Below are 25,994 nucleotides of genomic sequence, written 5' to 3' on the forward strand. Positions count from 1 at the left end.
AATACCGGAGGGATGAGAGATGCGGAATTCGAGACTTCGCCCACCATGTGTTTATTAACGTGCACCTTGATCTAAGCATAGTCCTTCCAAAAAAAAAAAAAAAACGTGGAAGGACTATGAGTAATAAGTAATGATTATTTTTGCACTCTGTCCCCATGAGAACGTGGCTACGCTGCGGCCGGGTATCGCACCCGTGACATCATGCTCAGCGTGTATAGCAACGTAGCAACATCGGCAGTCCTGACAGCATGTCTCGGCCGTTGAAATATTTCCGGCAAGAGTGAACTTAGATGTTCACCTCTAGCGGATACTTCTAGCTGCTATACATTTTGGGTACATGCCCGCATTTTGGGGGCATAATTCCGACGTTTAGCTGGCGATTTGACGGTGAATTCGGGATTTTCATGGATGGTGCGGTATCAATTGTTGAGTTTGCTTTTTCTGTTCAGTCGCCTGCGCAGATACGAACATTAGAGCGGGTTCATAGTTCGTTTGACGGATCGTGCACTTTATCTAGAAGCTGGCCTGCATCAAACGCTATCAGGTTTTTGAATGACAGTAAAACGTACACTCTACGTGAGCCCTTTACAGGCCGGCGCCAGTGACCTGCAAAGTGTAGCTCATGTCCTTCTGGAAACAATCAGACGGGAATGAATTGGCGTTTCTCAACATTGAGAGCTCCTCGATTCATAATGACAGCAGCGCAATGGGGACGGTGACACAACACAGGTCAACGCTCTTATCCTGTGTGCTTGCCCCGTGGGGGCTTTTTTTAGAGCGCAGCTCTTAGGCGCGCGTTCCTGCGTTGAGCGTCGGCGTGTCGCGGCGTTGTCCCTCGGCGTAACCGAGCGAACGGGCACAGCGAAGGATGAAAGAGCGAACGCGGGGCGCAGCGGGGGATGAAAGGCGGCGAGAGCGAAGAGAACGGGAGGAAGAGAATGGAGGAAGCGCCCTGAAGCACCACCAGATGGCGCTCACGTCCGCGATACCTGATTAAATCAAGCTGGCTAGGTAACTATTTGTCGCCGCCCCGTTTCAAAGGGGATGCCAATAAATCATCATCATCATCATCATCGAGACAGCGGCGGCGGCGCCGGCCGTGCGGGGAAAGAACAAAACAACCAGATAGCTCGCTCACCCGCATAGCGTTCGCCGCAATTGCTTCCCGGTAAAGATCACGGTTGCATGAGCTGCACTTGTCGAGAAGCGGCAGCTGTGTGTCCGGTTTATATATAGCGCCGCGCGTCGTGCCTCTGGCAGTCGGTGCGGTGATTGGTGCGATACCGCAATATATCGCGAAATGAAAACACGATCAGAGCTGCGCTCAAATTTCGCACTAGGGAGTATCGTAATCGTCGGTGATATTTTCTTGTGTGTGGTTGGTTCTCTTGCACTGCGGTCATGACGAAAAGAAGCCCACTTGCTAAGTTCATACGTTACGCCGCGCTCGTCCATTGAAAGAAGCGACTGTCCTTTCCGTTTCTGTGATAGCAACCTCTTTTGCTGTATAAGGCAGTTATCCTGTCACAATGCTATTTGTTTTCGCCCTTCGTCACTGGTCCGAGCAGCGCTCGGCCTATACGTAATCACTGGGATCGGTCGACTGTGAACGGCGGGCGATTAGAAATAGAATCGAGCAGATGGATTCCTTGCATTATATCGGGCCTGGTATACCTTCCCTCTCAACTTACATAGATCACAACTGTGTTTTTTTTCCCACACTTACCCGAACGACGCAGCTTGGCAGCGAGGAGGTCACCTCTACGGACGGAGCACATGCGAACGACAACGCTGCTGCTGTCCGCAGCCACCTCACCATTCACGGTGGACAGCGCAGTTTCCGTCGGGAGGAGGCCCTACGAAGACGCCGCGAGCGAACCTAAGGAAGAACCCAGGGTGGACGAGCCCAAGCTGCAGCCCACAGTTGAGTCCGGCATCGATCCCAGAGCCAAGCCGAAGGTCGAGCCCCTTGTGCAACCCAGCTTCGAGCGCAGTAGGGGGCTCGCGTCGCCGCTTCCGCAGCGGTCGCCACCTGGACGCCGGGATCAGCAACCTCTCAACATGCGGGACCGGAGGGACAGGCCCAAAGCCAAAGGACAGGCGTGAGATGCTTTTTTTTTTTTTGGCATTCAGTGGAGTGGACCACGGAGCAAAGGCGATGGCGAGGTTTATAGTATAGAAGTAGCGGCGATGACCGGTGCTTCAGAAATGACAAGGAAGAGAGGCAATTTAGAGGGCGATCGAAAGTGGCGGCTTCCTTATGCAGGGTCAGTTTTAGTGGGTTTTTTATGACTTTATTGAATATGCTCATATATATTTTGGCCATTTCTTAATCGGCGTCCTGTCTTGGAGGTTATTCGAGATGGCATCTACTCATATTTTGTTGCACAATCTCTTCTAGCTCTTGAAATATGCAGAAAAGGGAGTGCGCGCATAACCGAAACGAATCCTCGATGTTGATTCTGCTTGTCGCGTGTGAGCTTGTCAGTTGCTTCAGAAGGAGAAGCAATATAGCTGTTGCACTCAGGTTGTAAGCACCTCTTTATGCAGCTTTGAAGTAATGACTTAACTTTTATAAAAATTGACTACGGATCTGAAGGGACGAAAAACTGGTGCGTAATTACGAACCGCAGAAGACACAGCTGGTAGTTATTGTTGGTGGCAAGCACTCACGTGCGTAGTCTCTTTACTCACTGTCTCTCCGTCCGTCTGTGCGAGCACTACGGGTTATCACAAAACGCGGACACAATAAGAATTACGAGGACAACACAACCACCGTTCTTGGTCTTCTTATCGTGTCCGTGTTTCATACGCCTGCCTCTCTGCATCTGTGAATCCCTGCCAACTTGCTCAGCTTATCGTCTTTCTGTCATTGTGGCCATATCTGCAGTTGGGGGCGGGGACTCGCGTTGAGCAGCGAGAGCAGTGATGTCGGCAACGTCACAAATTTATCTTTGTTTGAATGAGCGGTCGGTAACCTTGACACACCATAATTCAAAGGCAGATGACCCCAATCGCAGGTCTCTCTGCAACAGACTCTTCGCGTCTGGTCTGGCCCTCGTGTTGGTGCTCACCATAGCAGTTTTGAGTATGGCTCTGATGGAACACTGGTGGTACCGTGACCGACCAATGGTCAAGGGCTTGTTCGGCGCCGTGCGTGGGGAGAAGATTGTGGTCAGTGACCAGGGACGCCTGCGGACCGTGCACGCTTTCCTGGGCGTCCCGTTCGCCAAGGTGCCCCGAGGACCTCTGCGCTTCAAGCCGCCGCAACCGTTGGACTCGCCACTGGGGGTACGCGATGCTAAGGCTTCGCCCTTTGGAATGTGATCACGTTCCTATCATGCTGAACATCGCGGTTTTAGTAAGGTCAGATGATCTAAGTGATTTTGACCTTGGTCAACCTCTGGGTTGGAGATTACTCGGAAACGCCAAGTTTTGGCGACATTCCTACTGTCTCTAAATAGCTGAGAGCGCGAGTATACATCTCTCATGCGCCACGTGCAGCTCGCGTGCGAGCTGTTCTGTCGGTGCCACGATGCCTGCAGTAGTTGATCCATTATCATAGTATTTAGGTCAAAGACGACTTTCGACGTTGCTGATTTTATCAGCAAACTATAGAAGGGAGGGGTGGGGGAATTGCATCTTAGCCCTTTATCATAGGTCAAAGACGACTTTCGACATTGCTGATTTTATCAGCAAACTACAGAAGGGAGGGGGGAGGGAAGTGCATCTTAGCCCTGGAGCAACTGTCGATCGGATCTTTTTAGTATCATCCCCGTGGCCCCTTCATCCATCCCAAGAAACAAGTTGGTTCGTTTGGTTATTAGAAAATTGCGCTTTGGACAGTAGTAGCCCAATAGAATAAAGGATTACAATTACCGACATACCATGTCCGCTAGGAAATCTAGTAAATTGTCCACGTAATTGGAGGGCCCCTGTGACAAATTTGCCTTGATAAATGTATACTCTCGCATAATCTCAAGCTGACCGTCACTCACGAGATATTGTTCACTTGCCAGCTAGCTATTGTAAACCACTTCAGTTGCTTGCATATTCGTCTTCAAACCTTCCGTTTTGTTTCGTTTATTCGCTAAATTTAAAAAACTGGGATAGGTGAACGAAGAAAGCTACAAAAGTGTCTTGAAAGACCCTTAACCCAATTCGAATCTACCCTTAATAGGCTTCGTTATACTGTGACTGCCCGACACCTCCGTAATGAATCGATACGTGTCCAGTCAATGGCAGTGGCCGTGCACAACAGGGAGAGCGCGTTTCTTGTCGAATGCAGAGGGACGAGAGCGGCCATGCTTTGGACAGCCTAACCAAGCGGCCGCCCTGTCCGCAGCAAGACTTCTACCTCGGTCAGCAGTTGGTCAACACAGCCAACGGTAGCGAGGACTGCCTGCACGTCAACATCTGGGTGCCAGCTCGAAATTGCTCGCCCGATGCGGAGCCCGGCTCGTGCCAAGGGAAGACCGTACTCTTCTTTCTCTACGGGGCATCCTTCCAGAACGGCGGGAACAGCTTCGAGGTGCGTGTTCCAGCGACAGAGTTGCCGGTGGCTTTGACAAACTAATGAAGTTTAACAAGACGGACTGGTGAACTCGCTGGTATAGCGTTATGTACAGACTCGTCCACTCTTAAGGTGAACACGCGAGTGGGTGACCGCGCTTCGCCCAACGTCAGTACAGGCCACGCGTTGATGCAAACCTTCGCAGGTACAATGACGCCTGGAGGCGTCGATTCGGACCGTCTGCAACTTACATGACGATGATTTCTGTGTCTGGATCAGCTGCGAGTAAATTATATTTCGAGTTGCTGATCCCGCTTGCAGCTCTACGACGGCCGGTACCTGTCCGCCCTGGGCGACCTGGTGGTGGTCGTGCCGAACTACCGGGTCGGCGCGCTGGGCTTCATCAGCGGCCCGTCGGCCAACACGTTGCCGGGCAACGTCGGCCTGCACGACCAGCGACTGGCACTCTCGTGGACGCTGGCCAACATCGAGCTCTTCGGCGGCAACGCGTCCCGCGTGGTGCTGGCCGGTCACGACGCCGGGGCGACATCCCTGGGCTACCACCTGTTCAGCGGGGACTCCGGCTTCTGGACGCGCAGCGTGGCACGATTCATCCTGCAGAGCGGGGGACCCTTCCACAGGTACCCACAGCGGTGGGTCAGGGGCAATGGCGCTCTGCTACACAATGCGAGGTCGCTGGTTTTATAACTTCGTCACGGCCGCCGCACTCCGATGCGAGCGGAATGTAACAAAACTAGTGTGCCAAGATTTAGCTGGTCGTTAAAGAAACTCAGGTGGTTGAAATAACCCGCAGCTCCCAGTTATCGTGCCTTAATTATAGCCTACGTACATTCCTTTGGGACGTTAAGGATCGCTATTTGGTTTCATTTGGGCTTTAATCTTTACATATAGGCAAAGATCGCAGCTCGCTGACATTCGCAACTTGTTTTTTTTTTTTTTTAGCCAAGTTTGTCATTATTAAACGAGCGTGCATCACAAGAAATCTTCATTCAGAAAAAAAAAAAAAGAACGTGAAGTAAGGGCTGTTTCTCGCATAACCTGTCTATACCTATAGCGTTCAGGTTCTATACAGCATAGGCGATCTGAAGGACGGCCTTTAGATTTCATCATCATCATCATCATCATCAGCCTATATTTACGTTCACTGCAGGACGAAGGCCTCTCCCTGTCATCTCCAATTACATTGGAGCCCCACCACATTATTATGAAAGCGTTGCACGAAATCATATCAAATCGAGGAAGAAAATTGCAACAAGAAGTGAACTGAGCAGTAAAACTACCTTCCAGTACCGGGGAATTGAATCCCTAGTACAGTATGTGAGCCAACAGACACAAATTTGAACACTTCTCGTTGGTTGGTTGACGAGGTTTAAACAGCAAATGAGAGATGATCTAGCGGAGTGCTCCAGATATATATCCACTGCAGGACGAAGGCCTCTCCCTGCGATTTTCAATTACCCCTGTCTTGCGCTGACTGATTCCAACTTGCTTCTGCAAATTTCCTAACTTCATCAACCTGCCTAGTATTCTGCCGTCCGCGACTGCGCTTCCCTTCTCTTGGTATCCATTCACCCGGTTATCTATCCTACGCATTACGTGACCTGCCCAGCTCCATTTTTTCCTCTTAATGCCAACGAGAATATCGGCTACCCCGTTTGCTCTCTGATCCACACCACTCTCTTCCTGTCTATTAACATTAGGCCTAACATTTCTCGTTCCATCGCTCTTTGTGTGGTGCTTAACTTATTCCCGAGTTTCTTTGTTAACCTCTAAGTTTCTGCACCGGTAGAATGCAATGATTGTACACTTTTCTTTTGAACGACAGTGGTAAGCTCCCAGTCAGGATTTGGCAATACCTGCCGTATGCACCAAATTTTATTCTTCTATAAATTTCTTTCTCATGATCAGGGTCCCCTGTGATTCATATTTACTAACCAGCAACTCTCACCATGAAAACTTGAAACAGCCTTCAAAGACGCCCTTTAGGTTATAGCTCTGCGCTGTTTTCTGCCAGGTACGAAGGTGATGGCGTCAAAGGCACCATCCGCCTGGCGACCAGCCTCCAGTGCCTCGCGGACTTGGTGACCGAGGCGTCGCTGCGGTGCCTGCAGAACGCGTCCGTGGATGCGGTGGCCCGTAGCAAGATGTCGCCCAGCTTCGTGCCCGTGTTCAAGAGGGCGCCACTGTCCAAGCCGCACATACGGCGAGCCCTGAAGACGCCAGCCTCAGAAGTATGTCTTCACTCGTATATACCTATATATTAGAACACATGTCTGTATAGTATGTCATGCGAAACCTGTACGCTCTCTCCAATTTGTCAGTATTGTCAAGTTACAGCGCTTGCAGAGCTGAGGCGGCATTTTTTTTTTTCTAATTCCTTTCAAAGCATAAGCCCTGACGGAACCGTCACTCTGACGGCAGCGTCGCCAGGTGCGGGTAGATGCGATACGGACAGCGTTCATTCATAAGAACAGACTCATCGGCTTGTTGGCATTGCGTTACGTGAAGTATAACGGAAACGTGTGCGCAGGACGTCATCCTCTTCGCTGTCGTGCTGCGTTCCCGTGTTAATTATACCTCACGATTTTTCATACCCTTTCTTGCCTAGTAGTGACGGGGAGGGCGCATCAGGCGGGTGGGTGTGTGCAGCGATGTGTACCTGTAGTCTGGAGCATCGTCACGACAAGGCCCTTTCGGTCGTGGAGACAGAGTCGATAGACGTTTTTAAGATATGTGGGGACGCGCGTTGCTGTCTGCACGTCGCACATTCTCGCCGGGGCAACTGCAGCTTCTGTGTGCGATCCGACGTCCTGTGGTCACAACAAAATAGACTTCTTTTATCGCCATATCAATTAATGGACACTTCAAGCGAATTTTTTCCGTCGCCGTCAGGTTTCGTATATATTTATATGCGTGTATGCAATGTGCCTTGCCGTGCTCTGTGACATGCGGTGTATGCGCATGTTATCGCACCATTTTATCACTAAAGTTGCTCATTCCAGGCATTACGTTCTTGACAAAATTATTCTTCAGAATTTTTATAATGGCAGCCCACAAACGAATGTCTTGAAACATAACACCGACAGTGCATGCCTTTTATCTTAAATCTTCTCAGACTTAAATGTTAAAAGTGCGAAACAGTAACAGGGCTTAAACCTGAAAATGATGTACTTTTATTGGCGCGGCTGTGCACAACGTACCTCCGGGACCAGCCCAGTAAAGAGGTTTGAAAAAATACCCGATACGTAGAAGTGGTGGTACAGTCGCAGAGCAAGACGTTGGCTTTGATTAATAAACATGAATAAAATTGTCCAATGGCAGAATTCAAACTGACCCCTAGCACAACAGCTCGTTTTTACGTATAGTCAGCTTACGTTTACTTCAATTCATACTGCCACTAGCTACAGCTATGAGTCTTACACTTCGTTTAATATTGTAACACTTTACTATCGCATTCATTGCTTCGCCCTTATGGCGAAACTGGGATATTTTTCTTAGTGTCAGTTGTGCGTCGTAAAGCAGTAGGACCCACAAGGTACGATTACGGGTGCGAGCCGACGTACAACCTGTAGTAATGTACAAGACCGGTATAGTTGGCGTTCCATCTTGTTAAACAGTGCAAAACCTACACACGTGCATAAATATACCTGAGCATAAGTATACGTACGCGTTCGTTTGTAAATATAAAAAAAAACTAGTTGGAATGCAGCGCTTGTCTTCGCCGCCATTTAGCTTTCTTGCGTCGTTTGGTTTCACGTTCTTTAACAAGTGCGGCCTGCCCTGTCCGCAGCCGGTTCCAGAAAGTTTCCAACGGTCAGCATCCGGTTCCAACGGGTTTCAACGGGCTGCAAACAGTCGAGGAGCATACATCTTTCAGACTCTTCACATGTCGCATCGGACGCGACAACCCGTACCATGTATTCTCCCTAAGAGCAGTAGGTGTAGAGATGATACAGCAGGGCGCATGCGCTGTCATACCCTGTGTGTATGTAGCACGGCTAGGTGCGATTTCGAATGTGATCTACTGTTACCACCTCTCGTACCGACAACCGCAATTTCTGAAATGGTATATCAGATTCCAACAGCATCTCTCAGAGGTATCGGATGCTGTGGTCTTACCAAGTGTTTCCCGCTGAAAGCCCGACGTCTCTGTACGCAACGGCACAAACTCTGTCGTCACTACAGAAATCCTTGTCGACCTCGCGGGACGTGAAGATTACGACAACTTCTGTTGACCTAATTCGTAACATTCCTTCCTTGTTCTTTTTTGTTTTTTTCCCCTTTTGAGAGGAAAAAGCATAAGGAAAGGCAAGCGCTATGACCTTTAAAACGTTGCACCACCGAGCTCTGTTGTGTCTGTATCGTGGATCAGGATCAAACTTCACCTTAGGAATCAAACATCCAGGCCTGGGGCAGCTTTCACGAGCATTTAATAACGAAAATGATAACGAATTTAAGAACGCGTTCTAGTTCGGACTAGGAGTTGACTAGAGATGATTTGAGTACGCATTCTTAAATTCGTTATTATTTTCGTTATTAAATGCTCGTGCAAGCCGCCCCAGGCCTGGATGATGAAAGCATGAGAGATAAGAAAATGTATATTTACAATACAAGCATATGTGGAGTATTGGGACTACTATGGAGCTAAACTATTATGGAGCTAACCCAGTTCGTTCCATCGGTACACTCGCGAGCCACCTCCCGCGTTTGGGGCAAGAGCGCCCCCTGCTTGCAGAAGCCATCCTGGGGGTGGGGTGGAGAGGGGGGGAGGCTATTCTGCGAGTGTCCACTTAGTGGACATGTCCATCTTGTCTGCTGCTGAAGTTCGGATTGTCTGGACTGGGGTACGCGTCAGAAGGAGACAGGCGCCTTCAGCCGATCAACACTTCAGCAGCAGACGAAATGAACATGTCCACTAGGTGGACACTTGCACAATACCCCCCCCCCCCCCGTTCTCCCAGAGCGCAGCCTTCCTGGAATGTGGGTGTCCGGGTGAGTGCGTGCCCACACGGGTTAGTGCTTGCCCACGTGGGTGATGTGGGTGCCCCGCGGTGAGTCCGCCGAGCAAACAGTGTCGCTGGTGCACAACAGGTGTCTCTGCAGTTCGGTCTTGCTTCGGGAGCGTCTCGGGGGCAGCGCCGATCAGGCACCAAGTAGCCGATCACGGGTCGCTCCTTCCAGCAGTTTTCGGTGACGCTGTATGACGCGGTCTGGCTCACGAAGATTTGAAACTCACAATCGCAACAGTATGCCCGCACTGTTTCACCACGCACGCAGGCGTCGGGGCCCCAGGGCAAGCAGTTCCTGCTGGGCAGAGTGCAGAACGAGGGCTCCTACCCGTGGTTCGTGCAGCAGCAACGTACCGGCTCCGGCGATCCCCAGCAGCTCGCCGCACTGCTGATCGGACTGGATAACCTTGACCGCTGGCAGAACGCCACGGGCATCGTACTCGATCCGACCGTCGCTGACGAGTCGTACCAGGAGGCCGTAGGGGACGTCCTGGTGAGCGCCATGATGCGGGCAGTCTCCTTCGTTTCTGGTCGCGTTTCCGGCAGACCACCGCGCGTACAGAACCCATTTATTGCGATAGCGATTATGGGCAAGCCAGAGGTTGCTGTGACTCATTCATTTATCACGCTAGTGTCAACCGACGCCAGCCGCTAGGCCTGCGGAGACAGCGACCGTCCTAGGGAGCCTACATGCAAGCGCTGTTTTGTAGGCTCCCTAGACCGTCCAAACGCGAAGAGATCGACGCTTGTCTGAGTCTTACACACGCCGAGCGTCGCTCAGTCCAAAACACACACTTGGGAATACTCCTGCTCGAGTACGACCCTTGCCTCGCGATAAACGTTCCCAAGCGTCATCAGAAAGTCTAATCGGAGTCAGTCCAATCTTGCTTTCTACGCTGGCTAGACAATGTGTTCTGGCGCTTCTTTCAGTTGTGGAATAGGGAGCCTTCGAACCAGTGGCGCACCGATGGGGAGGTTCGGGAGTTGTAACCGCCCCCCCCCCCCCCCCTGAGGCAGAGTTAACCCCCCTTTTGTTTAACCCCTTTTCTTTCCATACGCCTTTGAGTACCGCAACTGAGATGTAAGACGCGCAATCGTCTGCACACTCGCAAACTTGCGCAAAAAAAGGGATTTTTTTGACAATTCCCTGTGAAGAAATTGAAATTAGTGCTGTTTAGATGGAATTGGCAAACTGTCAACCCCCCCTGGCAGAGATCGTGGGTGCGCTACTGCTTCGAACACACACCCGCGCACGCACGCAAGCACACACACACACACTGAAGCGCTGTAAAACAAGGCTTAGACATGCATTTACGAAGGCTCCATACATGCATGTATACTCCGTACAGTCCAGCCGCACTTTGCTAGCGCTTCGCTATTCCCGGCCCAATTTGTTCGCTACATCCGAGCCTTTTCAAATTCTTCGCTATATCAGAACTTTGTACTACTTCTATAGTCTGCGTTATAATTAACCCACGCGTGTTCCAGTATTCCGCGCCGGATCTACCGATGCCAGCTTCCGGAAGCGCGTTCTCACCGACGTACTTGTTTTAGGGACTGTTTACGCTCGAGCCGCCCATCGCCGCAAGCCGCACCGCACGCGTGCGGTCGTTCGAGAAATTGCACATATCGAACACTTGTGCACATATTTCGGTTTACACTGTGTACACAGTGTAAACCTTACACACTGTAAACCGAAATTTGTGCACAAGTGTTCGATATGTGCAATTTCTCGAACGACCGCACGCGTGCGGTGCGGCGATGGACGGTTCGAGCGTAAACAGTCCCTCACGGCCGCTTCCGGGCTCCCACGCAGGCTGCTCTTTGCTTAGCATTTGACACGAAATACGCGTTCACTTATATCACCGCTGCTGCCATGCAAACTCCTAGTTGACCTCCAACCTCCAAAAGCGACGTGAGAATTAACTAACATTACGCGGATTACTAGTTACAATGAACCGCGCAAAGAAGATCTTGCCTATTCGAGTTGGGTACACGCCAGGTAGTTTTATTGCGATAGCAATTATATGGACACTCCAAAGCAGATTTCTGCCGTCGGCGTCGCCGTGAGGTTCCGTATGACGTCAATGGAGATGAAATCGTCGCCGCGCGCCACCGAACGCTGTATGTGCGAGTGAAAGGGTGCGAGGGACGCGCGCTTTCACGGGGAGTGAACGCACGGCGGAGAACAAACGCGCGTTCTGTGCCGTGCTCCCTTAAGGGCTGCAGAAGTAGGCGTCTCTTTCCTCCTTTACAATCACCATATATGTAGAGCAAACGCGCCTTCTTCTGACGCACGAAAGGCCGTAGGGGGGGGGGGGGGGAAGGGAGGCGACGTTTAGCTGCGGCACCAAGTGCCTATTTATATCAAAGGCTCCGGCAACAGTCACCAACGCTGCACGCGTTTTGAGCGAACTCGGGCAAAACGCCGACGGCGTCGACAACAGTTCTGCGTGTTGCCGGCGCTGCTGCATGTCCAAGTTTATACAGCTCATAAAGCTAATATCATTACTCCGTATAGCTCTCTACTAAGTTGCTATCGCAATTGATGCTTCACCTTTCAGGTGAAACTGCGACAACTTTTTTTATTCTATAACCATTGATGATAGCGTTTCGAAGCGAATGCGGGACCACGGCCGCTGGATAAAAAAAAAAGGTGCGGCCTGCCGCGTGCGTCGAAAACGGTGTGATCCGCCGCGGCGCCACACGTCGGGGGCTCACACCGTCTGGTATCGGCATAGCAAATGCGTCAGGAACGCGCTTGGAACGCCGTCGCGCGTGCAAGCCAAAGCGTTCCATCGCCGATGACTAGCGCCGTTCGGTTGGCCGACAATGCAACTATGGCCGTCATGTTCACTCCCATCAGCTCACATGACGCGGCAGGCCGCACCTTTTTTTTTTTTTTTTTTTTTTTTTTTTTTTTGCGGCCGTGGCGGTACTCACGCAGGCTGCGTTGCTGGCTGCTCATTGATTGACATTTTCTACCGACTACGCCGCATGCAAACGGGCCTGTATCGTCGGTCTTCGCCGACGGCTTTCGCCACCGCTCTACAACCGTTTTAGGGGAACTCCCTTTATAACACCTTCGCCGGATAAAAGCTCTTTGCAGCACGGGCAATGCATCACGAGAAGCCGGTCACAGCATATCTGATAGTGTAACCATATAGATGCAAGGAAAATTAATATATGTCAACGTGTATCTCATCTCGTCACATCGAGAGTCTGAAGGCTATGCCTGCTGAGTGCGCTTAGACGTAGCCTTACGTCGCAAAACCCACGTAGCTCCTAACCACCAAAGCTAACCAATAAGTGTTCCAGCAGCGTACCTCCGATAATGTAGCGAAAAGCTAACGCTCGACTTTGACAATCAACTTGTATTTTTTCGGCTCACTGAGAAGCGCCTCGCGGTGTGGGCTCCTTGGAGCGCATAAAACAATGAATCGCAGATGTCCAGCAAAACGGTATCCGGGTTATAATTGTTTGCAACACAGCCAACATTTTACTGTCGCAAAAGTACAAGCTCCTGTCTAACCTTCAACGTGCAGCCGGCGAAACGCGTCGTGAGATGCAATAAATTATGATTTCTGGCTTTAAAAAAGAACGCTCAAGTAAGTTATTTATTCTAATGAGCTATACGCAACGCAACTTTTATTTTATAATTATTGATAATTGCGTTTCAACGCACAAACGCTATTTAACATTTGACATCGCGCACACCGGTCTTCACCGCCGCACGAAAACGGCTGCGGAGAGAGAGAGAAACAACTTTATTTATCCCATCTTAAAGGGAAAGGGGCTGCGAGAAGGCGAGAGAGGTTGTCCTACTCGCGGGAGGCCGCCTCTACCACCTCAGCACACCTCATGATAGTTTCCTGAAGTTCGGGGTTATGGCTGCGCATGGTAGCCTCCCACAGCTCCCGACTACTTGAAACTCTACAAAGGTGAGGGGGTGGGGAGGGGCTCTTGCATTGCCACATAATGTGGTTTAGGTCCGCTCGGCTAGCGGGACAAAACTTGCAGGCTGAGGTAGGGTATATTCCAGGGTCAATTTTGTGACGTAAGGCAGGGGATAGAAAAGTGCGAGTCTGCAGTCTACGCCATAGCACCTCGTGTATGCGTGACGACCGACACATTAAAGGTGGGAGGGTTCGGCGACCTAGGCGGTAATGCCCGCGGAACTCCCCTAACAGTTTCGCTGTAGAAAAAAAGAAAAGAAAACTGTGGCTCCAATCCACGCTGTGAAGGTGGTTGGACAGCGAAGCTGTAAAGTACACCCACAACGATTACCCATTGTGACGTCACTTGAAATACACGTGGCTCTACAAAGAGTGAAATCAGAGACTGGTGAGATGTACTTACACGTGGCTCTACAAAGAGTGAAATCAGAGACTGGTGAGATGTACTTAACCACACCCTTTTTATTGCGATAGCAATTATATGGACACTCCAAAGCGGATTTCTGCCGTCGGCGTCGCCGTGAGGTTCCTTATGACGTCAACGGCGATGAAATTGACGCCGCGCTCCGAACGCTGTATGTGCGAGTGAAAGGGCACGAGGGACGCGCGCTTTCACGGGGAGCGGACGTAAGTCGGAGAGCAAACGCGCGTTTTGCGCCGTGCTCCCTGAAGGGCTGCAGAATTAAGCGTCTCTTTTCTCCTTTACAATCACCATATATAGAGAGCAAACGCGACTTCTTCCTTCGCGCGAAAGGCCGTGGGCGGACAGGAGGGAGGGAGGGAGGGGAGGCGACGTTTAGCTGCGGCACCAAATGCGTATTTATATGAAAACGTTGCCAGGCGAGAAGGTGGGTAAGATTTCCGACGCTGCTCGACGAGTGTCCCATTCTGATCTCGTCGAAAAGCTCTGAGCTGCCCCCAGAGGCACCGGCAACAGTCACCAACGCCGCGCGCGTTCGGGGCGAACGCGGGCCAAACGCCGAAGGCGTCGACAACAGTTCTGCGCGTTGCTGGTGCTGCTGCATGTCCAAGTTTATACAGCTGATAAAACTACTATCCTTACTCCGTATAGCTCTCTAATAATTTGCTATCGCGATTGATGCTTCGCCTTTCGGATGAAACTGCGACAATTTTTTTTACTTCACAACGACATTATATTCACGCTGTTCTTCTGGCGTCTTTACTTTCCGTGGTCTACCCATGGTAGCCTGGAATGAACCTAATGAGTTGCTAGAGCGTGGTGACGTCACTACGTGATTTCTACGCTGTTGGGTACTTTTCCACTCGGAGTAGCTTACGCAACCCTAATCTTTACCGGGAAACACACGCGGGAGAAGGAACGTGCTTCGCTATATTCGCAGACGTCATTCGCATACATTATACGGTTTGTACTTCACACGAGAGTTTTGAATGTCTTCAACCCCTTTCGAAGCAGGTGCAAACCTAATCTTTACCGCAACGCGTCGGAGGGTGTTCACACGCGCCTTAACATCCATCATGTGGTTTTGATGCTTGTTTTGTGGTTTTTCTTTTGAAAGCGAGTGCTGAGCTGTATGCTGTGAAACCATTATTTTTTTGTTTACCTCCCTCAGTCATTTGGCCATTATGGACGCCCTTCTTACCGTTTCAGTTTTTATTAGTTATTACAGTTGGCTCGAGTTAAGTCGTACGCTCGGTTTGAGCGGTGAAATAAATTTTATGCTTAAGTGTCAAATAAGCCATTGAACGAAATGCAGCTCCACTAACGTGAAACCTGGGGATTTGCGAAGCATACAGTGATGCACCGTTAATGGGCTCCCACTGCCTTTAGAAATTGCTCATATAACCCCGTAAACGCGGCCTCCCCATTACGACAACAGAAGAGAAGTGAAATTCTACGCTGGAATGAACGCAGCCAGCTGTGGAAGACGACGACGAACGCGGGAGTGCTCGGCACGAACGCGTGCCGAGCGCGAGCACGAGCCGCTTGCCTACCGTGACGTTTCTTGCATACGCCAACGACACGACAATTTCCTTGGCTGGTAGAGGTATAGAGCTTCGCTGTAAAAAAATGATCGCCATATCCACGAAGTGAATTATGATGAATGAGCGAAGCTCCGGAGGTAATCTGGTAAACCGTGAATCCTCCGTAGATTTTGCCCGCTCGATCATATCATACAAAGATGTGACACAGAAACACGGGGGTGTGGTGTGATTATATCAGTGGCGCACCGACGGGGGGGGGATTCGGGGGTTGTAACCCCCCCCCCCCCTGAGGCCGACTTAACCCCTCTTTTGTTTAACCCCTTTTCTTTCCTTACGCATTTGAGTGCTGCAACTAAGATGTAAGACGCGAAATCGTCTGCACACTCGCAAAAAGCGCATTTTTTTACAATTTCCCGTGAATAAATCGAAATTATTGTTGTTTAGATGGTATTGGCAAACTGTCAACCCCCCCCCCCCCTGGCAGAGATCCTGGGTGCGCTACTGGATTATATATACAGTATATACACAATGTTTTGTTATTTACATATTGATATAGTATATACACAATGTTTCATTATTTACACATAGAGTAGATGATGATTTTGTTCAAGAGCTCTACGGACCACAAGGAGGGGGTCCGTTCCGCTTCGCGAGCTCTCACCGCAGGGTCTTGACGGCGAGCGCGCGCTGCAGCCGCTTTGCGAGCCCTCCGCTCCGCCGCCGCCTTGTCTTCTTCGGTGTTCATAGTAACAGAGTAGCAGTATCGAAGCGCATTGAGTGTCGACCGGCGAAAGAGAAAGGAAGCGCGCCAAGAGTGAGTGGAGCGAGCGCCGTAAACGAGTCTTCTTCGGTGTTCATAGTAGCAGGGTAGCAGTATCGAAGCGCATTGAGTGTCGACCGGCGAAAGAGAAAGAAAGCGCGCCAAGAGCGAGTGGAGCGAGCGCCGTAAACGAGTCTTCTTCGGTGTTCATAGTAGCAGGGTAGCAGTATCGAAGCGCATTGAGTGTCGACCGGCGAAAGGAGAAAGGAAGCGCGCCAAGAGTGAGTGGAGCGAGCGCCGTAATCGAGTCTTCTTCGGTGTTCATAGTAGCAGGGTAGCAGTATCGAAGCGCATTGAGTGTCGACCGGCGAAAGAGAAAGGAAGCGCGCCAAGAGTGAGTGGAGCGAGCGCCGTAAACGAGTCTTCTCGGTGTTCATAGTAGCAGGGTAGCAGTATCGAAGCGCATTGAGTGTCGACCGGCGAAAGAGAAAGGAAGCGCGCCAAGAGCGAGTGGAGCGAGCGCCGTAAACGAGTCTTCTTCGGTGTTCATAGTAGCAGGGTAGCAGTATCGAAGCGCATTGAGTGTCGACCGGCGAAAGAGAAAGGAAGCGCGCCAAGAGTGAGTGGAGCGAGCGCCGTAATCGAGTCTTCTTCGGTGTTCATAGTAGCAGGGTAGCAGTATCGAAGCGCATTGAGTGTCGACCGGCGAAAGAGAAAGGAAGCGCGCCAAGAGCGAGTGGAGCGAGCGCCGTAAACGAGTCTTCTTCGGTGTTCATAGTAGCAGGGTAGCAGTATCGAAGCGCATTGAGTGTCGACCGGCGAAAGAGAAAGGAAGCGCGCCAAGAGCGAGTGGAGCGAGCGCCGTAAACGAGTATTCTTCGGTGTTCATAGTAGCAGTGGTAGCAGTATCGAAGCGCATTGAGTGTCGACCGGCGAAAGAGAAAGGAAGCGCGCCAAGAGTGAGTGGAGCGAGCGCCGTAATCGAGTCTTCTTCGGTGTTCATAGTAGCAGGGTAGCAGTATCGAAGCGCATTGAGTGTCGACCGGCGAAAGAGAAAGGAAGCGCGCCAAGAGTGAGTGGAGCGAGCGCCGTAAACGAGTCTTCTTCGGTGTTCATAGTAGCAGGGTAGCAGTATCGAAGCGCATTGAGTGTCGACCGGCGAAAGAGAAAGGAAGCGCGCCAAGAGTGAGTGGAGCGAGCGCCGTAATCGAGTCTTCTTCGGTGTTCATAGTAACAGAGTAGCAGTATCGAAGCGCATTGAGTGTCGACCGGCGAAAGAGAAAGGAAGCGCGCCAAGAGTGAGTGGAGCGAGCGCCGTAATCGAGTCTTCTTCGGTGTTCATAGTAACAGAGTAGCAGTATCGAAGCGCATTGAGTGTCGACCGGCGAAAGAGAAAGGAAGCGCGCCAAGAGTGAGTGGAGCGAGCGCCGTAATCGAGTCTTCTTCGGTGTTCATAGTAACAGAGTAGCAGTATCGAAGCGCATTGAGTGTCGACCGGCGAAAGAGAAAGGAAGCGCGCCAAGAGTGAGTGGAGCGAGCGCCGTAAACGAGTCTTCTTCGGTGTTCATAGTAGCAGGGTAGCAGTATCGAAGCGCATTGAGTGTCGACCGGCGAAAGAGAAAGGAAGCGCGCCAAGAGTGAGTGGAGCGAGCGCCGTAATCGAGTCTTCTTCGGTGTTCATAGTAGCAGGGTAGCAGTATCGAAGCGCATTGAGTGTCGACCGGCGAAAGAGAAAGGAAGCGCGCCAAGAGCGAGTGGAGCGAGCGCCGTAAACGAGTCTTCTTCGGTGTTCATAGTAGCAGGGTAGCAGTATCGAAGCGCATTGAGTGTCGACCGGCGAAAGAGAAAGGAAGCGCGCCAAGAGTGAGTGGAGCGAGCGCCGTAATCGAGTCTTCTTCGGTGTTCATAGTAACAGAGTAGCAGTATCGAAGCGCATTGAGTGTCGACCGGCGAAAGAGAAAGGAAGCGCGCCAAGAGTGAGTGGAGCGAGCGCCGTAATCGAGTCTTCTTCGGTGTTCATAGTAACAGAGTAGCAGTATCGAAGCGCATTGAGTGTCGACCGGCGAAAGAGAAAGGAAGCGCGCCAAGAGTGAGTGGAGCGAGCGCCGTAATCGAGTCTTCTTCGGTGTTCATAGTAACAGAGTAGCAGTATCGAAGCGCATTGAGTGTCGACCGGCGAAAGAGAAAGGAAGCGCGCCAAGAGTGAGTGGAGCGAGCGCCGTAAACGAGTCTTCTTCGGTGTTCATAGTAGCAGGGTAGCAGTATCGAAGCGCATTGAGTGTCGACCGGCGAAAGAGAAAGGAAGCGCGCCAAGAGTGAGTGGAGCGAGCGCCGTAATCGAGTCTTCTTCGGTGTTCATAGTAGCAGGGTAGCAGTATCGAAGCGCATTGAGTGTCGACCGGCGAAAGAGAAAGGAAGCGCGCCAAGAGCGAGTGGAGCGAGCGCCGTAAACGAGTCTTCTTCGGTGTTCATAGTAGCAGGGTAGCAGTATCGAAGCGCATTGAGTGTCGACCGGCGAAAGAGAAAGGAAGCGCGCCAAGAGTGAGTGGAGCGAGCGCCGTAATCGAGTCTTCTTCGGTGTTCATAGTAGCAGGGTAGCAGTATCGAAGCGCATTGAGTGTCGACCGGCGAAAGAGAAAGGAAGCGCGCCAAGAGCGAGTGGAGCGAGCGCCGTAAACGAGTCTTCTTCGGTGTTCATAGTAGCAGGGTAGCAGTATCGAAGCGCATTGAGTGTCGACCGGCGAAAGAGAAAGGAAGCGCGCCAAGAGTGAGTGGAGCGAGCGCCGTAATCGAGTCTTCTTCGGTGTTCATAGTAGCAGGGTAGCAGTATCGAAGCGCATTGAGTGTCGACCGGCGAAAGAGAAAGGAAGCGCGCCAAGAGTGAGTGGAGCGAGCGCCGTAATCGAGTCTTCTTCGGTGTTCATAGTAGCAGGGTAGCAGTATCGAAGCGCATTGAGTGTCGACCGGCGAAAGAGAAAGGAAGCGCGCCAAGAGTGAGTGGAGCGAGCGCCGTAATCGAGTCTTCTTCGGTGTTCATAGTAGCAGGGTAGCAGTATCGAAGCGCATTGAGTGTCGACCGGCGAAAGAGAAAGGAAGCGCGCCAAGAGTGAGTGGAGCGAGCGCCGTAATCGAGTCTTCTTCGGTGTTCATAGTAGCAGGGTAGCAGTATCGAAGCGCATTGAGTGTCGACCGGCGAAAGAGAAAGGAAGCGAGCGCCGCCGCGCCATCTAGTGGGCGCCATTCAAATCAAACGAATTGAATGTCGTGTCGACTTTAATGTAGTGTTTGGCAAAGCGCATACATACGTTATGAACTAGTCCTGCAGGTGTCCTACTGTGCCGCTACGGGTCTCCCTAGTAGCGGAAGTAGCCGAGTTTCTTCGCCGAAGGTCTATGCGGTACCTAACCATATCTCGAGGCAAAGTACGTGGTGCTCAACAACTTGTTTGCCTCAGTAGCAACATCGTACTAGTGTGTGCCCCGGATGTCACATGAAGCTGAGGTTGACTGCAAGTTGTGTTTTAGTACGTAGCGTTGTTCTAGGTAACGTATATATCTGGCCGCTTTCCTCTCGTATAGGAGTCGTGTCCAATGTCCCAGCTGGCCGAGCAGCTGCACGCATGGAAAAATCGCGTGTACGCCTACGTGCTGGGTTACCGGCCCGCGTACTCTAGCTGGACGGACGAGACCGAGGCCGTCCACTTCGAGGACATGGAGCTGGTGTTCGGCGTGCCGCTCAGGCCGGGCACGCCGTCCAGCGAGCAGGACAAGCAGTGGTCCAGAACCATGATTCGCGTGTGGTCCACGTTCGCACGCACGGGGTGAGCTGCGCAGTATACATTCTTAGTTTTCGCTCTATTTATGAGAATCGCTAGCGTGTACGCTCACTCTCCGCTATAAAAATGGCGAGTTGTTTTACCAACGTAAAGCAAGTTCGTGCCCTGGCGAAGGCGTGTCCCCTTCTTGATACGCGCCAAACTCTTATCAATGACGTAACTACGTATAGACATATAGACCAAAGTATGGAAGCTGAGCGAAAGGACGAACGTTCGCGCCCTTAAGGTTGGAGCTGCCGCTTTGAATGTGCCGCGGATTGCATTGTCCCACCCATCATGTCGTCGTCATCAGCCTACTTATGTCAACTACAGGACAAAGGCCTCTCCCAGTGATCTCAAATTACCTCTATCTCGCCCCCGCTGATCCCGTCTTATACCTGCAAATGTTCTAATGTCATCACAATACATATAGTTATCTCTGCTTTTCTACAGAATGCGCTTCCCTTCTATCGGTACCCATTCTGTAACTCTTAAATGTCATCGATGATCTGGCCTACAATTTTTATCATTATTATTATATTTATTATAACCCTTCATATGGGTGTTTAATGTAATAAACTAGACTGAACTGAATTAGCCGTATTCGCAACGCTGCCGTCTAATAAGCGCATGCATGCGTGTCTCACTCATGCATGGGGTGTCGGCGCGAACTGGTCAAGACAGGAAGCCACCCACTCTGAAGACCTCCAAGTGGCCAGCGTACGACTCGCTCCGGCTCACCACCATGAAGCTGGGACCGAAGGGAGTGACCGCGCAGCGAGACCCCAAGTGGCAGCGCTGTCGGGCACTGTGCGAGTCTGGCGCTGTGCCGTCGTCGCCTTGAGGGACGACCACACGGCCGTCACGCCCTGATCAGCCAGTAGCAGTATCGACGAAGCAGCTGGGGCCCACGCTTTCATTTCTTTATTAATTTTTTTTTACAGTTCCAATCTCAAGTGCGCGGACTCCGCGAACTTGCGGCATCCTCTCGGCTGCAGCTTATACCTTATTTTGGGCAACTGTGACGCGATTCAGGGGCGCATAGTGCCCGCGTGCACGTAGAGATTAAACATCGATTCCATTTAGAACCGTTCTTCCGAAGGACGTATAGACTGTATTAGAGGGCTAAAGATTATTTAGGCGAAAGCCTTATTCGTATGTGTCATGAGTCAGTCGACCTTGAGCGAAAACGCGTCGACGACACGAAAGGTACGAAAAGGTTACGACTCCTCGACCTTTGGTGGGAGTCGTACCCATCACCTTTGGTGTTAATTAAGGCTACAAACCCTCGACCTTTGATGGTTGTCGAACCGACGACCATAGGTGGCAGTCGTATCCTCGACCTTTGGAAATAAGGGGGATGACTAGGCGAATTAAGAGCATGAATAAGCGAATTAAGTAGTGTGACTAAGCGAAGTAGACTGAGCGAATGAAGGGGGATGTGTACGTCATGTGTACGTCTTAAATGCATCGGCACTTGGGCTTTCGCCTTCAAGTCGTCTTTCGTATAGCATAAGAGACCCTATGAATATTTAGATACGGAGTGGTTAGAATGAAGACATTTGCAAACATACAGGGGTAAGCACGCTGACGCCATCGAGACCGCCATAGTGTTGTAGAGCCAGTACGGTTAAAAACTGAGCGTTATATTGATCAGCTTATCTCTAGCATCACTCTACAATCTGTGAATAGGACAATAATACCATTCACATGACGTCACGTGAATACTGCCTAAAGGATGCGGTTGGCTGACTTAGGATATAGGTTAAGATCGCTGGGCGGAGCCTTCGTCCCGCTGGTATACAAGCACAAAAGTGGTGCAGGGATTAAAATAATTGTGATTAATATGATTTCAATAACTAGTAAACTGAAGTTGCGTGAATTAAAATTTATGTGATATAGATATAAACTATATTGTATCTACATATCTCACAATAAAAAAATTGAATTACAAAAAAAAAATTGGCCGCCATCCCGCCCTGCGAACATGAATTTCCTGCGAAGCTGTATTAAACACCACACATGGTCGTGCATAGTATTCACGCTGTTCTTCTGGTGTCTTTAATTTCCGTGGTCTACGCATGGCAGTCTTAGAATGAACTGAATGAGTTGCTATACGGGTCTCCCTTTTATATACGAAAGCGCGGTGACGTCACTGAGTATATATACAGCTTATATATATGCTGTATTCCTGATTGCAAAGATTTGCCGTTTGCCTTCAATTGTTACGCCACAAAATTTTCCGACTAACGAGAGGTATTTCTATGTATTGCTATGTTATGCTAAGGTTTTAACGAAATTTTGCTATGTAATGCTATGTTATGCCAAGATTTTTTTAGGCGAGGCGCAGAGACACTAGGCAATGTGCGGCCGTCGGGGCATCACAGAGCTTTATACGAACGCCGCGAACGAAGCGGTGCGCAGTGACGTCATGGCTTTTTTTTTTCTGCTGCGGAAGCTTGGCCATGTACGGGAAGCGGCGATACAGCGTGGCGCGCCCGGGCGCAGAGATGCCAGGTGGTTGCTAGGCGACGAATAGTGACGTCAGAGCAAAGTGCGGCGCGGCTAGGAGAAACGATGCGGAAGGCGGAGCTGTAACGTCATGACACCTGTGTGAAGCTCCGCGAAGCCAGGTGCAGCTGTGCCAAGTGGTTGCTAGGCAACGCTGTGACGTCGTAACTCGGCGGAGTTTCTGTGAACGATTTGTAGCCGAACCTCGAGCTTAAACAGCTACGCTGTTAAAATGGAACGGAAGGTTTTATCATTGAATTTGTTTTGTCTCGCACAAAATTGCAGAGGGCATCACAAACGTTCCTGTGACTAAAACCCAGTTCAATAGCACCAAAGGAAGAGACCACCGGGAGAGTCAAAAAAAAAAAAAATTATGGGGTTTTACGTGCCAAAACCAGTTCTGATTATGAGGCACGCCGTAGTGGGGGACTCCGGAAATTTTGACCACCTGGGGTTCTTTAACGTGCACCTAAATCTAAGTACACGGGTGTTTTCGCATTTCGCCCCCATCGAAATGCGGCCGCCGTGGCCGGGATTCGATCCCGCGACCTCGTGCTCAGCAGCCCAACACCGTAGCCACTGGGGAGAGTCAACGTAATAGTTCTTCCGACAATCCTTTTCTTTGAAACTTAACACGGCAACATGCTAAAAAAATGTTCTAGCCCGATTCATGGCCAATCCCCCAAAGTGGGTTGGTCTAGGTCATTGAGGAACAACAACAATATTCGTGGTCTGTATGCGGCGGCGGGGAAGTGTTGTTGGGCCACTAACCAAACGCGTTCAGAAACAAGAAACATATATGAATAAAATGAGGTCAGCAGGGATGATCTAAGGCACCGGACACTTGCAAATACTGTTTATTGGAACCATCAGGTTAGTTTACCCAGGCTCCATGCTTCCACCAAATGCAATCGGTGAAGCATGTCGAATATTTCGAATTCATTTCTAAGCAAAGCTGACATGTTATTTGTGCACGTATACATAAGCATTCCGGCAAATAAAGTAGCCATCTAGGAACTCTCCTATGAGAGCGTTATTACTCTTTCGGTTTGTATGAACACTCATCAAAATAAAACAAAATAACGTCATCTAGAATGGGTAATAGAAGAAGAAAAGAATTGCTCTGAGGAGGGACCGGGAGTGAGGTCGCGGCCACATTATCGTTTCGTTTGGAGCTTTTATTCACGGGATTGTTAGCGCCGCCGTCCAGGAACTTATTTGCCATATTACTTTTTCGGGGCTTTTCAATTGAAGCCTCGTCATTCGTTTTCTTGCGTCTGTAAAATTTATCCTATTTTTTAATTTGCAAATTAAATTTAATTTTGCAGTCCTTATAGGTTTATCCACCCGAGCCTTGGCCAATCCCACATAATGGGTTTGAGCCACAAGTTTAGTAGAAAAAAAAAGTCGCGGTTTCCCCCAGAAAGGTGAGCATCGATTGCGATAGCAAATTAGTAAACAGCTATATGAAGTAAGGACAGTCGTTTTATCGGCCGTATAAACTTGTAAACATTCGCTTACTAACTAAATTAACAAGCATGGTGTCACGCGCGCACAAGAAAACATGGGCACATCTCACTCGATAATCGCGCACACCGTTGTCAAAACGCTGGAGTGAGGAAGCGCGGCTGCACCAGCGCGCGAATTGACCTTCGTGCTGCCTCTCGCTTCGACGCGAACTAAACGGCGAGAACACAGCGCACACAAAGCTATCAGCACTCGGCGCACTCTGTCCGCATTTTAGATTGCTTTCAAGATCGGGCCCGGCGCGGCCGCGCCATACGCACTCGCCGCCGAAATGGACACCCCCCCCCTCCCCCTCGCCAGGACCTTGAACGCGATGGAGGAAGAAAGCGGGCTACCTCCCCGCATTCTTCCCTTGCGCGCGCGAGATTGAGCCACCACCGTCAGCTCACCCTCGCACGCCTTCACTCGCACATACAGCATATGGCGCGCGGCGACGATGTTATCGCACTTAGACTTAATGCGGTACATCACAGTGACGCCGACGACTGAAATGTGCCTGCAATGTTTATATTATTGCTATCGCAATGATAAGATTGTCACTTCTTGTCGACCGTCTTTGTTTTATTACCTAAGCAAACGACCCTCCGCCTTCTTGGATTGGATTGAACTGTTCCAAATTTACTACCCGTGGGTGCTTCTACTCTTGGGCACAACGACTGGAAGGTTTGTGCTGTCATATATGATTTTCTTGTAGGTCTGGTCAACCTGATTTAAACTACAAATTGAGAATTTAATGATTCATCTTATTTCCGCCAAATTGACTTTGATTTCTAGGTGCGAAGCACCTTATGCGCTCGGGCTGGCGGCGTCTCCTGTCGTCGTCGTCGTCACGGTAAAACAAGCGGCTCGTGCTCGCGCTCGGCACGCGCTCGTGCCACGGCTCCCGCGTTCGTCGTCGTCGTCTTCCACAGCTAGCTGCGTTGCCGCTCATCATTCCAGCGTAGAATTGCACTTTTCTGTCGTCGTAATGGGGAGGTCGCGTTTACGGGGTTATGAGCCATTGCTTAGGGCAGTGTGCATGAGCCCATTAGCGGTGCATCACCGGATGCTTCGCACCTCCCCAGGTTTCACTGTTAGTGGAGCTGCATTTCGCTCAATGGGCCATTTGACACTACGCATAAAATTTAATTCACCGCTCAAACCGAGCCTACGACTTAACTCGTGCTAACTGTAATAACTAATAAAAACTAAAACAGTAAGAAAGGCGTCCATAATGGCCAAATTGCTGAGGGAGCTAAAGAAAACAATGATGGTTTCGCTAAATACTTCATGGTAAAAGACATCATCAAGCCGGAATTTTTTATGATTGGTTTTAATTTATTTCCCATTTTTCACAAAATTATACTCTCCAATCAATATCTTTTTGATTCTAACCTAACTTTTCTAAAATTATGTTTTTTTTTATTTCTCACATTTCTTTATTTCGAACTATCCGGTTCTTGGTCATGCCCCCAGAATGGGTATGTGCCACTATACATTCAAGGCTCTGTATCCAGATCTGGGACGGGGAACAGAAGAAGACGAAGGAAACTATTGTCCAGGGGTCGGATAGGCCGTCGTGCTGCTGTACGTCTACTTAACCACGTCGAGGCCTTCCACCGGCATTCACATCGACCTTTCTGCAGCTGTGCAGCCGAGGACTAAAGGGTTGGTCTATGTGTTGGTCTATGTGCTGGTCTATGTGTTGGTCTATGTGTTGGTGTATGTGTTGTTTTATGTGTTGTTCTATGTGTTGGTCTATGTGATGGTCTATGTGTTGGTGGCCACCAGCTAGGCGTCATCCCCAGCCTAGGAAATTTCCGCCCAGCTCACCGGCCAGCACTGGGAACAGCCTCGAGGTCGATCAATCTACTCGTTCTAGGACTATGGCTGACGAGACACCGAAAGAGACTCCAAGAGCAAGCAGCTAATGAAGAGA

General features: G+C 50.3%; 1 protein-coding gene across 1 annotated transcript; it reads left to right on the forward strand.

Moving 5' to 3' along the window:
• Positions 1-1,745: 1,745 nt before the first annotated feature.
• On the forward strand, positions 1,746-21,087 carry LOC119432787 (acetylcholinesterase). The gene is made up of 8 exons (XM_037699943.2): positions 1,746-2,102; positions 3,021-3,291; positions 4,289-4,531; positions 4,835-5,154; positions 6,549-6,765; positions 9,812-10,036; positions 19,803-20,044; positions 20,723-21,087. Exons 1-8 carry the CDS (start codon positions 1,777-1,779, stop codon positions 20,880-20,882), a joined length of 2,004 nt encoding a protein of 667 aa, XP_037555871.2. The 5' UTR covers positions 1,746-1,776; the 3' UTR covers positions 20,883-21,087.
• Positions 21,088-25,994: the final 4,907 nt, after the last annotated feature.

This window comes from Dermacentor silvarum, chromosome 11 (genome assembly GCF_013339745.2).
Source record: "Dermacentor silvarum isolate Dsil-2018 chromosome 11, BIME_Dsil_1.4, whole genome shotgun sequence".
In the NCBI taxonomy this organism is placed as follows: domain Eukaryota; kingdom Metazoa; phylum Arthropoda; class Arachnida; order Ixodida; family Ixodidae; genus Dermacentor; species Dermacentor silvarum.